Source organism: Condylura cristata, unplaced genomic scaffold (genome assembly GCF_000260355.1).
Source record: "Condylura cristata isolate star-nosed mole 26May11 unplaced genomic scaffold, ConCri1.0 scaffold00016, whole genome shotgun sequence".
Taxonomy (NCBI): domain Eukaryota; kingdom Metazoa; phylum Chordata; class Mammalia; order Eulipotyphla; family Talpidae; genus Condylura; species Condylura cristata.
In genome coordinates, this window is record NW_004567117.1 from 9,150,302 (window position 1) to 9,168,023 (window position 17,722).

The 17,722-nt window shown below is 39.3% G+C and overlaps 1 protein-coding gene across 1 annotated transcript in view; it reads left to right on the top strand.

Annotated features, from left to right (window-relative positions):
• Window positions 1–17,722, top strand: part of MYOM1 (myomesin 1) — a 124,683-nt gene that overhangs the window by 81,288 nt on the left and 25,673 nt on the right. The window contains exons 20-22 of the mRNA XM_012725755.1: window positions 5,828–5,954; window positions 9,041–9,225; window positions 13,493–13,607. Coding sequence (XP_012581209.1) covers window positions 5,828–5,954; window positions 9,041–9,225; window positions 13,493–13,607 — 427 coding nt within the window. The remainder of the gene's footprint in view (window positions 1–5,827; window positions 5,955–9,040; window positions 9,226–13,492; window positions 13,608–17,722) is intronic.

Genomic DNA, 17,722 nt, shown 5'->3' on the forward strand with positions numbered 1-17,722 from the left:
GTGGGGAGCAGAACAGGCAGATCGACGAAGTACACTGCTGAGGGGAGCAGCGGGTGGGTCAGGAGAGGTCTGCTGCACCATGTGGGTCATCTCCCAGGCTGGGATCGAACTCATATTGATGTGGCTTTAGCGTCTTAGTGCTGTGCTTTAACCTGCTGTGCCACCAGTGAAGGCCAGTTTCCTATTTTTTTAAACATAAAATACAAATTTAAAATGTCTGTCAGAGACAATAAACCATAAAACACATAAAATGTCACTTCTAAGAATCAGAAGACACAATAAGAAAAATAAGCGATGTGTTTTGTAATTTGGATTTTCCAGGAAGATAGTTCTAGAAAATTCTAAAGCATTATCTCCTAAAATATTGTGAAGAAATTCATTTTCTCCCCTGTGAATACACAGTTGTCACAGAATCAGCTATTAAAAGTTTGACATTTTCTACTTATTTGCTATGCTCTTTGGATTATATGTCAGTTGTCCTTGTGTGCATTTTTCTTTTTCTATGTTCTATTCTGTTCCACTGGCCTGCATCTCTACCCCTGAGCCAATACCACATAGATTTAATTATTATAACATTCTAGGTAAAAATTACATAGCAGTAGTTACTTCCTTTCACACTTTGAAAATGTTTAATTAAGGTCTGACACCCTGAAGTCACGCATTTTTCAGCTCTTAGTCTTTGTGCTCATTTGAGTGTCATTTGTATTTTTTCTTGGACAATTTTTAATGTTTGATATCATATTGGTGTGTTACAGTTAAATACTTAAATACTATGTATCTCTTTAATCTGTTTCTCTGGGATTTTCAATATATATCTATCTAGGATTAAAGGGGGAGGAGAAATTTTCAGTCGGTAATTTGGATTTTTCAGGAAGATCTTTCTAGAAAATTCTAAGGCTTTATCTCCTAAAATATTGATGCTTTCCCATTCTTTCTTCCCCTTCTGCTGAAATTAATTAAATATGACATTGTCACTCTATCTTTCATATGTATAAATCACTTTTCTCTTTCTTATTTTTTATTTCTTTTATATAACTTCTTACATTTCATTATAAAATTCTTTTGCTTCTAATTTCCTACTAAATGCTTCCTTTATTTTTCTTATTGTATTTTCTGTTTCTTAGAAGTGACATTTTGTGTTTTATAGCTTGTCTCCTACGGAGATTTAAAATTTGTACTTTATGTTTAAAAAATAGAGAACTGCTCTTTTGTTCATCTATGTCTAATAACTCTGCTATCTAATACCTGTTATCATTACTTTTGGTATGATTCATAGTGTTTTGTCTTTTTTTCTGCATGGTTTTCCCTGTTCACTGTCCTTAAAATATTATTTGCATGCGTAATTTGAAATTTAAGATGAAGTTGCTTATCTCAGGAGAGAATTTACAATTGCTTCTGCAAGGTGCCTGGGGATACCACGTGTTCAGTTTTTTCTTAAACCAAGTACAAGAATTTAATGTCTTGGACAATAAGGTGATATAAATTTGCACTGCACATCTGCAGAAGATAGGTTTATTTATTTTGCCCTAAAGAGTAAACTCCTTTAGGTTTCTAGTTTAGTATATAGAGCATTGCCTTCTGTTATCTCCTTAGGTTGATCTAAGACTTTGATTTCTAAGTTTCTCTCCTCACAGGACCATCAAAGGCAAAGGTCAGATTTTCCTCTGCTAGAAAATATCCCCAAGACCAAAGCAACTTCCATGTTTCATTTATCTCTCTTTGTTCCTTATTTCCTTTCATTCTTGCATAATTCTGTAACATCTTGATATTAATTTGACACCTTTAAGATTTTGTAAAAGATATTTTTATCTAATACTTTAATTTTTTTCCTAAGGAAGATTAATCTGATTAGCTTAGTACACTATATTACCAGAAATACAAGTTCTCTCAATGTCGGAGACCAGCTCCAACTATTGAGGTCTCTGGAGGCAAGACAGGCAGGACCCTAAGGTGGGAAGGCGTTGGTGAGTGGAGATTCCTAAAAAAGGGAGAAGGAGAAAAAGGGGAAAGGGGTGCGAGGAAGACACGGGAGTTAGAGTTGGGTGCAAGTCTTCCTGCTCTGCCTTCAGCAGAGGTTTATTTTATACATTACGAGCAAGCAGTGGGATGACATCAGCACACGAACTGGGCTGAGAGATTACAATCATCTTTTTTTCTAAGAACAGTTTAGGGTCGTATTGCTCTTTAGCTGAAATATAACATTCTAAAATCAATTAAGGTTAAAAACAGGTACATAGGTGCACAAAGTTTATGACCAATATTACTATAGTGGATATCAACTAAGATAGAAGTCCCTTAAACCTTATCTACTATTTAATGGGTTTTTGTTTTTCTGCCTGAGTCATCCTGGACAGAAGAGGAAATTCCTTGCTAATCAAATCTCTGAATAGGAGACATAGGTGGATTTCTTTATCTAAAGACTACATAGTAGAATCCTGAAAAACTAGCCAGAAGATTTTTGTGGATTCTTTTAAGGTGTAGCAGGTGGAAAACTTGATCAGTTTAAAAACAGGCAACCTGGATGAATTTCCACATCTAAAGGCCAAACAATAGGAAGTTTGAGTAATTCTTTAAAAGGCTGAATAGAAGGCTAGGTGAGATGATAGAATGATAAGATTTGGGTTATCCTCCATCCGGCAGTGAGAGAGACTGCAAAAACAGCCATTTTGCTTTTATCAGTCAGTAGTCAAGTCACTTGACTTCAGGGGAATTTTTTCACCCTGGTGCAGTGCTTGCTTGTCAAGGCAGGCAGGCCTTGTGCGGCTGAGGCAGTCCAATTGTAAGCTAAAAGTTGCTCAGAATATTTTGATATTACGGTTATACAAAAAAGGGGAGGTCATAACATAAGCTAGCAGTGGAAATTCCGATTTTTCAGAGCTTTTCCCGATCTACCCGGAATCTGTCAGACGATAGACGTTGCATAGCTTGTGTCAACTCAAGTCATAATATTTTACCTAAGCCTAGAGTACCTCCTTTCCCAGTTTGACTGGGGCTCTCTAATTTTAGCACTAAATGCCCTTTGTCTTGAGAAACCCTATAGTCTCAGGAAAGCCAGAATGATCAGTCAGACTAGCAGGGTTCCCAAGCAACCATGATATCTCAATAAAACACACTGAGATCAAGTTTCCTACAGTGTGGTTTCTCCTTAATTAAAAAGTTTCTCTCTTAAAGAGGATGTGTTTGTGTGTATGTAATCAAAAAGAGTGCATAACTGTTATGTTATTGTAGTGTTATGTTATTATAGCACATAATGATTATAATTTATTTATATCCTAAATAAGTGACAAGACAAACCCTCTATGGCTGAACTATGACTTCATGATCAAATCAGATGTAAACTGAATCATAGGTATTTATTTATCTTGACTTCAAGCATATAAAAAGCTTATCTGGTTCCAACAGTACTTTTCACATTATTACATTCTATTGCTATTTTGCAGATGTTCTCAAATTCATTATTTTAATCACATGTGTTTACTTTCACAACAATCCAGTTCTTACTGAGGAAGATACAGAAAATAATGGACAACTCAGTAAACAGCAGTAACATTACAAGAATTTTAATGTTTTGATTTCTAGCTTACAGTTAATTTAAGTTTCATCTAAATATGCATTAGTTGTCTTTCATTGTATAACAGATTGCAGCAAATTTGTCCCTGTGCTTATTATCTCACGTCTCCCTGAGTCAGAGTCTGGCACAGCACAGCCAGGTGCTCTGGTCAGGTCCCATAGGACTGCAGTTCAGGTGTCAGCTGGACTGCCTCTTATCTGGAGCCTGACTTCCTCCGGCTCCTTCAGGCTACTGGCAGAATTCGGTTCCTTGCAGTGTGTGTCCCAGAGGTTGTGAGTGGCTAGGTTGTTCACAAAGGTCATCAGGACAGTGTTTCTCATCAGGAAGGTCACAAACTTATTTTAAAAGTTTCTGTCTGATTAAGTTAGTCCATGTCCATTGGAAAAATCCACTTGTCCTCTTTTGTTTCTCCTGTTCTAGTACATAATCACGCGCACCACACTCCAATGCCAGCTGGGTATCCTGTTATTCAACTCAAATCTGGCACTTAAGACTTGGAGATAGTATCAGGATCCACAGGTGAAGGACCATGTCCCACTGGACTATCCCTTTCCCCACTTCAGATGCCAGTTGCCAGTCTAGGCTGTCCACCTGTGCTGCTCAACCTGTTCTGCTCACTGTTCAGTTATCTAGCTCGGAGGTTCTCTCGTCCTTCTCTGTAGGTGTTTGTGTGTGTGTGTGTGTGTGTGTGTGTGTTTGTTTTTAAGATTTATTTATTCATGCATACAGAATTGGGTATAGGCCAGAGGTGCAGAGGTGGTGAGAGGATTCACCAAAGACAGAGTGGGGAGCAGAGCAGAATAGGTCGACTGACCAAGTACACTGCTGAGAGGAGCAGCGGGCTGGTCAGGAGAGGTCTGCCGTCATGTGGGTCACCTCCGGCGCAGGGTATTAAACTCACACTAAAGTGGCTGCGGCTGCTTGCATTGCTGTGTCCTAACCCATTGTGCCACCAGGGAGGGCCCTTTCTCTGTAGGTTTGACTGATTAGTAGAGTAGCTCACAGAATTCAGAGAAACATTTTACTTACTAGATTACCAGTTGATTGTAAAAGAATGTAACTCAGCAACAGTCAAGTTGAAGAGGTACATAGGGCAGCAGAGTATATGGGGAGGGGCCTGGAGCACCATGCTCTCTTGGGGTGCCTCTCCAGCACCTCCATGTATCCACCAACCTGGAAGCTCTCTGGCATCCTGGTCTTTTGAATTTTTAGGGAATAGTCACTGGAAGGGAAGGGGAGGAAAGTCAGGGGAGGAGAAATCAGGGATGGAGGAAGGCACAATGGACTATCCGGTGCTTTGGTGATAGGAAAACCGTGGTGACCACATCTCATATTGGGACAAAGCAAACAAGGATGTAAAAAATGTTTTTTTGTTTTTTTTTTAAAAAGATTTATTTATTTATTCATACAGAACTGGGGTACAGGCCAGAGATGCGGAGGGTGAGAGGATTCACCAGAGACAGAGTGGGGAGCAGAACAGGCAGATCGACGAAGTACACTGCTGAGGGGAGCAACGGGCAGGTCAGGAGAGGTCTGCCACGCCATGTGGTCACCTCTGGGGCAGGCGGGAATCGAACTCATGCGGAAGTGGCTTAAGCTTCTCAGTGCTGTGCTTTAACCCGCTGCGCCACCAGGGAGGGCCTGTAAAAAATGTTTTTAAAACTCTAGAAAGATTGACCACATGGGCATGATTGGTTAAAACTCATTTTACCCATGGGGCTGAAACTCCCCTCTGAAGAGAACCATGGTAGGGCTGAAAGTTCTAATCACACAGTTGCCCCAAACCCCAAGCTGCTAACTCTCATACCCAGGAACTCTCCCAAACCACCTTACTCACAGATGTCACCTTTATCACTCACAACACTTAGGAAATTCTAAGGGTTTCAGGATTCTGTCCCAGGAATAGAGATGAAGGCCAAATATTTATTTCTTACTGTAAATAACAATACCACAGTTAGGCTCATCCAGGACATTCTATCTCCATTTTAATTAACTCAAAATGATCTAGTTAGAGACTTTAATTACCACTGAAATGTCCTCTTTTTTTGCCATGAGGTATCACAACCACCCAATTGGTATTCCGATACCTTTGCCTTATTCTGTTGGCTAGATGCAGGTCACTGGAGTTTACAATAGGGTGTGACTCACTGTGGGTCACCTAGGGAATGTCCAATGTCTAACATAGGAGGCAAGTAAATAAATAACTTGAAAAACAAACCTGAAATAGCACTCTCTGTGATGTCATCCATGTTGTAGATTAACAACTTGAAGGAAAACATGGTGTACCAGTTCCAAGTGGCAGCCATGAACCTGGCCGGGCTAGGCCAAGCCTCAGCGGCGAGCGAGTCCTTCAAATGTGAAGAGTGGACCATTGCCGTTCCAGGTAACTGTGAAGACTGTCTTGGCACCCACACTTGGTCTCTTCCAAATGAACCTACAAATTAGAACTAAATTTAAGTGCTACAAATACACCTTTTAAGGGAAACAAGTTACTCTGGCCTCTCATGCTACTTAAAATGTTTTTCAATACTGTTAAATAATAGACACAATGTAAAACTGAGAATTAATCATCTTATGCTTGTATTCTAAATAATTCTAGAATCCCTTACCTCCATTTGAAATAAGATGGACAGAATCACATAAACTTAAGGGCCACATGGTCATTTAAAGAATTCCAGTTTTTGGTTTTGCTCTTTAAAGGTCATTCAAAGATGTCCAAGTCATATCTCACCACAAAATTTCTCAAAAATTTCATCCTACACTCCCTAGTTCTCCTGCACTCTCCCACTACTCTGAAACTTGTTTATTTCAAATCCCCATTCCCACCCTCACCCCATATCTCTCTATCCAGATCCAGCCAATGTGGCTTCTCTTTGCTGCTGCCTTCTCCTAACCCCAGCTCTATAATTCAGGCACATTTCTGCTACAGTTAGCTTCCATCCCACCACAGCTAAATTGATACTATAATAGATCAAGTTATAAGTTCCTGGCTTCCCAGAAATTAAGTGTGCAATAGCATGTCTTTTTTTAAAATGTGGGTAACTTACTTTAGAAATACTTCAAGGCTAAAAATGGCTCACCATCATGTGAGCCTGATTGAAAGAAGCATTAATAGACTTGTTCCATGCAGGGTTTCCACAAACTTCCAATCTGTAAAAAAAAAAAAATTTAAAAAGGGGTGGGGAGGGCAGAATATGTGAAGTGCAGTAAAGTACATTAATGTAAACTAAGCCTTTATTTACATAGGTGGACTTAACATTCCTGACTAGGTCTTAAAGTCTGCTCTCTTCACTTCTTTCTATTTATTCTCTAGTCCTTTCTCTTCACACTTTGACTTAAGTTTGTAGTACCTTCAAGATCCTGTAACTGGGCTAGGTGTACTCTCCTTTAGAGGTTTCTGTAGAAGGTGGTTGGTTATTCAAAGAAGAAAGTGGGGAGAAGACAGAAAAATTTACCTGTGCTCATAATATTATGCATCTATAACAACTGAACAATTTAAAAATTGAAAACAAACAAGTTTACTAGTTGACCACTGAGTTTTGCTTCCAATAGTTCTAACTTCACAGACCCAGTGAATGTCACAGGATGACTAAATTCTCCCACTTGGGTTTGATATTTAGCACTGAGATGGCACCAGTATCCTCCACACCAGACCACGAGGCCACACAGGGACACAGGATGGGCTTAGCCCTGCCCCCAATGCCACTCTCTTCCTCTACCTAAAGCCTTAGTGCCCTTGGAGAAACATTTCACCTTCACTTAGTGAGTGTCCACCTACATTACTCTATTAAGTGCAAAGAAATATATAACAAGAGAAGCTCAAGAGAAGTTCAAGTGCTGCCTCTACAGCAGCAAATACAAGAGGCAAACACACTGTGTTTCCTTGTACTCCCTTGAGACCAGTGAATATTTCTTAGGTTCTTTTTGCCACCTACAGAAAAGTGAATCTGTATTTAAATTCTTGCAATTCCTGAATAAGGTTAAAATATGAGTGCTAGAGACCAAGCATTTTGGAGCCACCCTGTGAGAAATGTTTTGATAGAGACTTGACAGGAGATTGTGGGCAGAGAAATGAAAAAAAGGGGCACCTCCACCCCCACCCCCCGACCACTCTTGCTTTGACTCACTGCATAATGGTGAGAAAGCCGTAAGTCAAGAAAGCACTTGCAGACAAGACAATACTGTGTCATTCTTTTGTTTTAAAAATGGAGAACCTGAGACTCACATTAAGTACCTGGAGGGTCACCCAGATTGTAAGCGGCAGTTACAACTGGGCACTGGGTCCTTGACTCCTAGATGGGAGGTACCAGGAAACCACAGGATTGTGTTCCGCCTCTGTAAGACAACATGCTGCGACCTGTGTGGGGCCCTCACTGGATTTTGAAGCTAGCAACAGAAAATAGTCACAAAAATCCTTTGCAAAACAGAACATGCCACACTAGCATATGGTATTTGTGTTATTTATACCTGTTTCCACACAGGCATCAGAAGGCAAGGGTGATTCATAGAGACATGAGACTGTTAAGTTCAAGGTAAAGGCCCAAGTAGTGAACTGCCAGTTGCAAAATGCTAAGCTTAATATCGTAGAGTCTGTGCTTATAGTTGGTTTTCAGGCCATTGTGAGACAATTCAGGTGAATTTGGTTGGTTAGAAGTCAGCTGTTATTTAAAAAATGAAAGGAAAGGAAGAAGGAAAATAACTGTCACCTGCATAGTAGCTGCAAATCATACAAAGGCACAATAATCCCTTAGCAGTTTGGACTTACCCAGCAATGCAAAGATCACACATGGGGAGGACATTTGGTTTTCTTCCTGGAGAGACTGATTTTTTCTTAGCTTCTCTGAGCTTTTGATTAGTTATCTTAAGGATGCATGAAATAAATGAATGCAAGGTACCTGGCAGTGTTTAGCAAGGTCAGGGCCCTTGAGATTTCTTGTCTCTACAGTTTGTTTTTAGCCATCCACCAGCTCTGTGCTTTATAGGAAAGATTTTCCTCCACTGGGGAACGATTTTACTTCTTTAAAAGAAATATTCATTATCAATATCATATGTCATCAGACAGAGGTGCTTTCTTGATAGTAATTTGAGATTTGGGGCTATTTGCAGATTATCATCCAAAAATTAACCTGAAACTGAATCTGCAACTAAATTCAATGTTATGGTAAAAGGTGAGAATTTTTCATCCAAAGTCTAAGGGGTCTCTTGAACTGGCCTTAGCCACCAGCTGCCCATAAAGGGACTTACTATATTGATGTAACACAGTTGAGGAAACTTGAGAGAAAATATCAAGTAAAATATCTATTTCCAAGGGAATGATAGATTTGTTAAAGGAACACTAACATCAGCCTCAGCTTTAAGAGCTTCGATGTGACTTCAGATGAGTACATATTTGAGTTTTCCTTTTTTATTATTTGAAGTGTATTCTTTTCTACACAATGACTTCTATTCACTATTCCCGCTCCCTCTCAGGACCACCACACAGTCTCCAGTACAGTGAGGTCAGGAAAACCTCCCTGGTTCTGCAGTGGAAGACACCAGTCTTCTCTGGGAGGACTCCAGTCACAGGCTACTTTGTGGACATGAAGGAGGCCAGTGCCAAAGATGACCAGTGGCGAGGACTCAATGAAGCAGTTCTTGAAAATAAATACCTGAAGGTAAGAAGGTGCTCATAGCTTGAAGCACCCCCCTTTTTTTTTAAGAAAAAACAACCCCCTTAATGATCTAAACTCTGAAGCTAGCGAGATGAAAGAACATTTCTGCCTTGGTTTGTTTCACATATTGGCCTCATGGTAAGATTTATTTGGCAGTGATTGTGACTGGAGACGGTTTCAGATATTAAAAAAAAAAAAGGCTATATTTAACCTGAAATCCTGAGCCTATTTTTTGGGTAAACATTCACAAGTTCCCTTTTTTATTTATGCCTACAGAACTAGGGTACAGGCCAGAGGGGTATGGGGTATTGAGGTGAGAGGATTCACCAGAGTGGGGAGCAAAACAAACAGACTGACAAAGTACACTGCTGAGGGGAGCAGTAGGTGGGTCAGGAGAGGTCTGCCACACCATGTGGGTCACCTGACTGCCAGGGATCGAACTCTTGCTGCAGTGGCTGCGATAGCTTCATAGTACTGTGCTTTAACTCAATGCACCACCAGCGAGGGCTCACAAGCTCCCTTTTTTCTTTCCTTTTCCTCCTTGCCTTCACCTACCAACCTCCCATTTTTGTTACTCTGTCTCAAGATATTACTGCCAACCATTCCCAAAAGGTGACCTTCACAGTCCCACCTCCATTTTCTTTTTTAGGGTGCTATTTTTATAGTTCACACCAATAAGCCTCTAACTGCTGATTCTTCTGAATCATTCTCTGTCTCATTTCAATTGCTCCTTCACGCTCTCAGAGGCTCTTGGAATAGGCTCACTCAACTCCTGATCTTATCCTCACCCTTGCCCATGTCATTGTCTTTACTATTTCTCTAGAATATTCTGATTAAACCCATTCCTGTTCTGTGTACCAAAGACAGTTTTGCTAAAGCCACCATCTTATAGGTAACAAATGGAATTCTCAAAGAATATTTTCCTCTGTTTTAAGTAGTGACATTCGGAGATCCTGAGTCCCACAGCACCTCAGAAACGGGGGAATGTGATTCTGGCTCTTATTACTAAGAATGAAACGTGACTTCTTCACAATAACACCCAGCTTACTGTGCAGCCCTTTATGCTGGCAGAGCAGCCAGTGCGTAAGAGGGTGGACCTTAGAAGAGACTCAGAATATAGCTGGTCTAAAAGATCCTCCTGTTGACTTGCAACTATGGGCTAAATTCACACCATCTGTCAGCCACTCTGCAGGCATTTACAGTCTCCATAAAAAATGTAAATACATCCTGCAGAGAGATGACCCTTAAACCATTACACTCAAGGTGCCATTAACTCAGTTTAGCATATGCCAATTAATTCTCCAGCCCCTTACAAAACCAAAAGTAGATAAGAAAGGTCACATCTATGAGGAAAAAAAAAGGTCAAGGAAGGCCCAGAGCCTAGGATGCTGTTTGACTCTTGGGATGAGTCAGGAAGCCTCTAGATTCAAAACAACACCCAAAGACCAGATTGAAATAAAGGTTGGAATGTCCTGGATGGTGGTGATATTTGCTTATGACCTGGGTGATTTCCAAGTTCTCAGTCTGCCATCCCAAAAGTTGAGGTTGGACCTGACTCAGGTGAAGCAAGATAAAGTGAAAACCTAAGCAAAGGTCTGGGACCAACAGCCCAGAAAAAAGGGCAGGAAAATAAATATAATTAAATGCAACAAAATTGGTCAGTATCACTCACCCAAGAGAAAGAAAAGAAGAATGGAAAATCTGAGATATAAAGGAGAAAAGAAAGGAAAAGAAAGACACTGAGGTTGAATGAGTGTACCTAACAAAATGGGCAGTGAACTTCCACCTAAGAAATCATCTTAGAATTGAACCATAGCTTTTTAAATGGAAATAGATTTATTGAATTTTTTAATTATAAAACTGACACAAGCCCTTGATGAAAATTTTAACATTAAAGGCATGAAGATGAAAAGTAAAGATTTTCTTTAATTTACAATCCCCAAGATCATTTTCACATACATTCACTCATGCAGATGTTTTCTATTTAGAAAATGTTCAAGCTTAAGCTGCACAAAAAAGGGTACATATTAAAGAGTATAACCTGGAGCCTCCCTGCTGGCGCAAGAGGTTAAGTTGTACACTATGAAGCTCTCAGCAGCCACTGAAGCAGAAGTTTCTTCCCCAGTCAGGGAGCTGACCCACATGGCACAGCAGACCCCTCCTATCTCCCCCCCTGCTCCCCTCAGCAGTATCTCAGTAGGTCTGCCTGTTCAGCTCCCCACTCTGTCTCTTGTGAATCCTCTCACCCCCCTGCACCTCTAGCCTGCCCCTCAGTTCTGTATGCATAAATAAATAAATCTTTAAAAAAAAATCTGACTCAGGTCACGTAGTATCTTAGTGCCAGGTGCAGATGTAGCTGGCACCTGACAACTGGTCTATTTTTATCATGCCAGGGAATGTTTCTCTTCCTTTCTGTAAATCCAGTTTCCTGACATTTTTAAACATTGAAATTATATACATCAAACTCTATTTACTCTGTGCCTAAATTCGTTTGTTTATTGATTGATATTTATTAGCATTGGTGAAAACTATTACTGCGTTAGGAGTGAGTTTCTGTAACAAATACAGTACAATAATTAGATTTAAAACATAACAGTTTAATACATAACCCATTTAAATATATGCCCACATACTTCATTTAATTAAATAATTATTCTAGCTTTGTTTGATTTTAATCACACTGTAGTTATTAATCTCCATCACAAAATGATGCAGGGAGAAATTGTGTTCTCTGATGTAATAAATTTCTTCTTAAATACAATGCAACTTTAAAAAATCACGCATTTTGAAAAGAAAAAGAATTTAGTGGAAATATTAACAGCATTTATAATAGTAATGAGATTTCCAAACCCAAAAAAAGTCACCAAAAAAGTTATAAAGCATGAATATAAATATAAAGCATTAAAAAAATTATAAAAACAAATAAAATAAATTACAAAGATTTTTTATAACTCTTATAGCCATGGGTTTAGCTTGGCACACATGTAATAAGGACTTCAGTAAACATCTTGCTTATTACAGAAGTAGGGATTTAGAATTTGAATACATTTTGATTATTCACGAATTACTGAAATTCACAAATAAGTTATTTTGTTTTTGTTTTTAAGATTTATTTATTTGTGCATACAGAACTGGGGTACAGGCCAGAGGCTCAGGGGCGGTGAGCGGCTTCACCAGAGACAGTGGGGAGCAGAACAGGCAGACTGACGAAGTACACTGCTGAGGGGAGCAGCGGGCGGGTCAGGAGAGGTCTGCCGAGCCATGTGGTCACCTCCGGGGCAGGCGGGAATTGAACTCATTTGGAAGTGGCTTTAGCTTCCGAGTGCTGTTGCTGCGCCACCAGGGAGGGCCACAAATAAGTTATTTACTTGTCTATTTAGTCAGAAATCATTCTATTAAATTTAAAGGTAAATTTTATTTCTTTTTCCCAGTGTTTTAACATACTTTTAAGCAAATGGAAAGTGTCCACAATCCATACTTGTAATTCCCCTCTCTTGCCAGGAATTTTAACTGAAATTATTCATGGAATGTCTCAAAATACACTTTATATTTTGGCTTTTTAAAAAACCAAAGAATGTTAGCTTACTCATTTAAAGCATACATATAGCAGTCTCTTCTTTCTTTTTTGTTTCCAGAAACTTTTTTTTTTTTTAAATAGGAAGAACAGGTGAATTTTGGCAGAGAAGTAAAATATAAAATATGAAAAATCTGTTTTAAAAACTGGCATACAAAATTTTAAAACAGTACAATTATATAAGAATACAGCACAGTTAACAGTCTTTAAAATTTCATTTGGTAGAATTAAACAGAAAATCCTTTCAAAAAATAATTAGCTATCAACGCAGCCCACAAGTCAGATTGTATATGTTGAAAGAATTTTCCTAAAGAAAAAGTGCATCAACAAAGAATTCTTCCCATTTTCATAGAAATAACAGGTTAAATCTGAGTTTCTTCTTGTTGATGTATCATTTTACTTTGGCAGAGTCTTATTTCTAATGCCAGTGGTCCTCCAATTACCTAAAATGAATGAGCTCACCAAGAAGAGATCATTGAAAGGAATACAACATCACCAGCTGCTCTCTGTCTGCTCACAGATAGCCCAGAGACAAGGAAGTCCAAAACTAGTCACTCTCTTAGTCTTTGACAGAGTTCAGTCTGGAGCCCACGTCTGAAATCCACTAAGCTGTGTAACTAAATCATCATTACAGAGGAAGAACACTTCTGTTTAAATGCCACAAAAGGCCCATCACTCTACGCCTACTTATTCCAGGTGCAAGGCCTCAAGGAAGGTGTCAGCTACGTGTTCCGCGTCCGAGCCATAAATCAGGCAGGTGTTGGGAAGCCATCTGACCTCGCTGGGCCTGTTGTGGCAGAAACCCGACCAGGTGGGCTTCTCATTTTTCATTAAAATTAATCTTCTCTTTGTAAAATACTAAAGTAATATCCAGTTTATCTTTCTGTATTTTTCCTAATTCTCAATGTCTTCCAAATGCACTCTCTGAATAATGAATAAATACAACTTTGGGACATGACATTTACCATGTCGTGAGCACCTCCAGACAGTATGAGCCAGGTTTGCAGTGGTCCAGGCTTAGTTGGTCCATACCTGAAAACAAGAAAGTTCCTGATCCCACTGTTTCCTTGGACCAACTGTTTCAAGCACACATAGGGGTTTATATATGTTTGCTCTAGTAGGATAATACGCAGCCAGGAAACCCCCATTTCCCAATCACAGGGCAAGCTGGAAACAGCCCATAGAATGCAGAGTCTTGAGCAAAGGTAGGATTTATGTCATCATAGCTATTAATTAGACCAGGGATCAGCCAACTTTTTCTGTGAAGGGCCAGTTAGAAAATACTTTCAATTCTACAGCCATGCAGTCCCTGTCACAACTATTTAACTCTGCCATGTCACCAAAGCAGCCATAAAACTGTAGACACTAGAGAGCACAGTTATGCACATGCTATACTTATATATAAAATGCATTAGTTTTAAATTGCATATACTTGTCACATCTTCGAATATTAATCTTCTTTTGAATTCTTTCAGCTGTTTAAAAAGTACAGAAACCATTCTTAATTTGCAGACTATACAGAGGCAATGAGCCAGATTTAGCCCACAGGCCAGAGTGCTGATCCCTGGGTTAAACTAACAGTGGTTTTAGCTGAATGATCTATAGAGTTGAAGCAGTGCTCACTTCTCAGTTTTAAGAGATGCCATGACTGGACTAAGAAAAACAGTCTTCCCTTTGTCACAAGAACAAAGTTTACAGTGTTCATAGCAAAGAGCTTCAGATTATTATGTACTATTTATTGTGTCGTTTAATCTCTATCGCTTTTCAGAGTTATATATTTCAGTTCATTAAAGATGCATAAAACACTGGGAATGGGAGAGGGTAAAGAATATTAGCTAACTATTTTAAGTTAGTATTTATTCTAGTCCAAGAACTCACTTTAATCCATTCCTATCTTCAAGGTGAAATAAGCCAAGTGCAGATACATAATATATTAATTTCTATGATAAAAACATAGAAAGCTCTGCTCTCATTTCGTATCACTTGAAAAGTACCTCAAAAGTACCATTTAAAGAAATATCTGCCCCTTCCTTCTGGTTACTTTATAAGCTACTTTCAGCCACTCTCATAACTACCCTCTAGGGTTGGGTGCTACAAGAGTGACCCTTTTTAGATAAGTTTGGTAGTTGTGTCTGGAGAGAGCGCTCCCCTCATATCAGTACCCTTTGCAAAATCTCATGAGATAACAGAAAAAAATGCTAGAAAAATAGATGCCAAGTAAAAAAGTAACATACAAAGACTCCAGGGTACATTTTCCTATGAGGGGAAAAAAAAAGAAATATGAGGAAATCATTGCTGCCAGATGGACATGCAAAGGACCCTGCTTCAGAATCTATGAGAACATTTAGATTACTATAAAAGTAAACTCTTGATCTAGTCATTGACAAATTAAAAGCCCCCTGTAAGCAGTAAATTCCAAATCTGAACAACTAAAGAAAGCTTAAATTGATTTCTTGTTTATTCACCTTTGGCCTCAGAATGTCAGGTAGTCAAGCATTATATTGACAACATAATCACCATGGAACTTTTGACAGCAGGAATGAATCACGTGGTGAGTTCTGGAATTGGTTTTATTTCACTGATCTGAAATAAAAATAAGGCACCAAAAGTCTTTTTTTTTTTTCTTTTTTGCCTATTCCATTCCCCGACTATAACTACTAACAGCTGCAGACCTGGATACACTCACTGAACAGCAGCAAATTAACCCACTGAGGAAGCACTGGCTTCCAACCTTGGAATAAATTCTGGGATGCACAAAGCCAAAATGCTTTATCATGAAGGAGCCCCACAACCCAGGAGATACTTGGACTTGTTCCATATGCAACAGACACATTCATTCTTGCAGCATGTATTTCTTGAGCACCTACTATACACCAAGTGCTAAGTAGGCACCAACAGTGTAGGCATGTGACTTGGTCACTACATTCTGGCTTACAAGCCAGTGGAAAAGGCAGTGTTTGCAACATGCTGTAACAAGAGCTATAGTAGATGTTCATAAAATCATTCCCATCATTAAAAAGGCTATAAACTTAGTATTAAGATTTTGTAAGTCCCATAAAAACACATGTAGCCTAAGGTTGTCCATATTGTTTTGGCAGATACCAACATATTACTTCTACCCAGATATTTATTTTATGATAGAATGGATGGAGTGGAGAAGAGGGAACTTGTTACCAGTTTCAGGGTTTTGATATAAAGTTTATATTGATATTTCAGAAGAACAACTTCTGGAATACATCATTAATTTCAGATAGAAAATAAATCTTCTGTAACTGCAGACCTAAAATATAATTCTAGTATAATTTGATTTTCACTTAAAAGTTTACCTAACTCACTTGGCTTAGAAGGGTCATTAGTCTCCATTTGAAGTCAACCAATGTAGATGAGATGCAACAGATGTAGATTAGACACAAGCCTGATCTTGCTGGCTAAGAGGGTCCAGATAGTAGACTAAGTATGTCATGCTTTACTAGGAAATCTACGCAATAAAAAAAGACTAGAAGAGAAATAATTTGAAAAATCATGTAGATTTGTTGGTGTTGTTCTCAGTATTTGATATTTTTAAGATAGTATCTGTGTTGATTACATCAGGCCAGGGTATAGGTGAGGATAAGGTGAGCCAGCTCAGACTGGAAAATGAGAGAGACCTGCCGAGGCATGGCAGGTGATCTAGGGGCTGTACCGGCTGCAGGTCTTCATCCAGCAGCAGACAGGAGAACACAGACCAAGGCAGAGCCCCAAGCAGGTCCTGGACTGCAGGAAATTAGGACTTCATCAGTAGGAGCAAGGCAAGTTAGAAAGCAATTCCAGAACTGTTGGCAACCTACTAACCAAAGGCTCATTACAATCCAGTTTCTAAAATTGGTTGGACCCAGAACCTGTTAAGCCAAGAATACAAATGCATGCTCCATGATCTTGTGATGGAGTCTTGAAGGATTCTTCAGCAGAAGCTAGACTGATTATTAAAGGTTAGCTCAGTTGACTCATTTCGAAGAATGTGCTTATGTTCATTGCTTCACTGACATCTCTCACCCATGTACCTCAGCTGTACTTTAGAATCATGCCAGGAACTTTTTGAAAACACTGACTCCTTTCCAGTCAGAAACTCCAGGACTGAACCTGGGTGTGAGTTTATTTGTGTGTGTTTGTCTGTTTAGTTCATGGCAATGCTAGTGTGAAAGCAGGCCTATGAACCGTGCATCCACTATGGGCTTCTCCAAAAACCAAGCTCTCTTTTCTGTCTGTGGGTTTCCAATCTATAGTATTCACTTTTGAAATGAAAAGTCATGACTTTTCTACCTCTTTTTTTTTTTTAAGATTTATTTATTTATTCATATAGAACTGGGGTACAGGCCAGAGATGTGGAGGGTGAGAGTATTCACCAGAGACAGAGCGGGGAGCAGAACACTGCTCCACGAAGTACACTGCTGAGGGGAGCAGAGGGCGGGTCAGGAGAGGTCTGCTGCACCATGTGCATCACCTCTGGGGCAGGCGGGAATCGAACTCATGCGGAAGTGGCTTAAGCTTCTCAGTGCTGCACTTTAACCCACTGTGCCACCAGGGAGGGCCATCTACCTCTTCTTTCTTAATAACAATACAAATATACAGAAGGCTTTGATTTCTGTTCTCCCCCTGAATCAACCATTGCTAACTGTGGATAATACCATGGAAGCCTCAGCATTCTTAGGTGTTAGTCTTTTCTTAAATATAAATAAGAACACTGTTCACTATTTGTGATATGACAGTGGGTTGTGAGGATTTGTCAAGTGTTCTTGGGAACAGAAACAAAACAAGGTCAGCAACTTCCAGTGGAGTAGACACAGGCTTTTAAAGCAATGTATGGTGGATACTTCATTTAAGGGACAATTAAATCTTTAATTGATCATTATTTCTTTTATCTATGTAATTAATAGAAAGATATCCCTT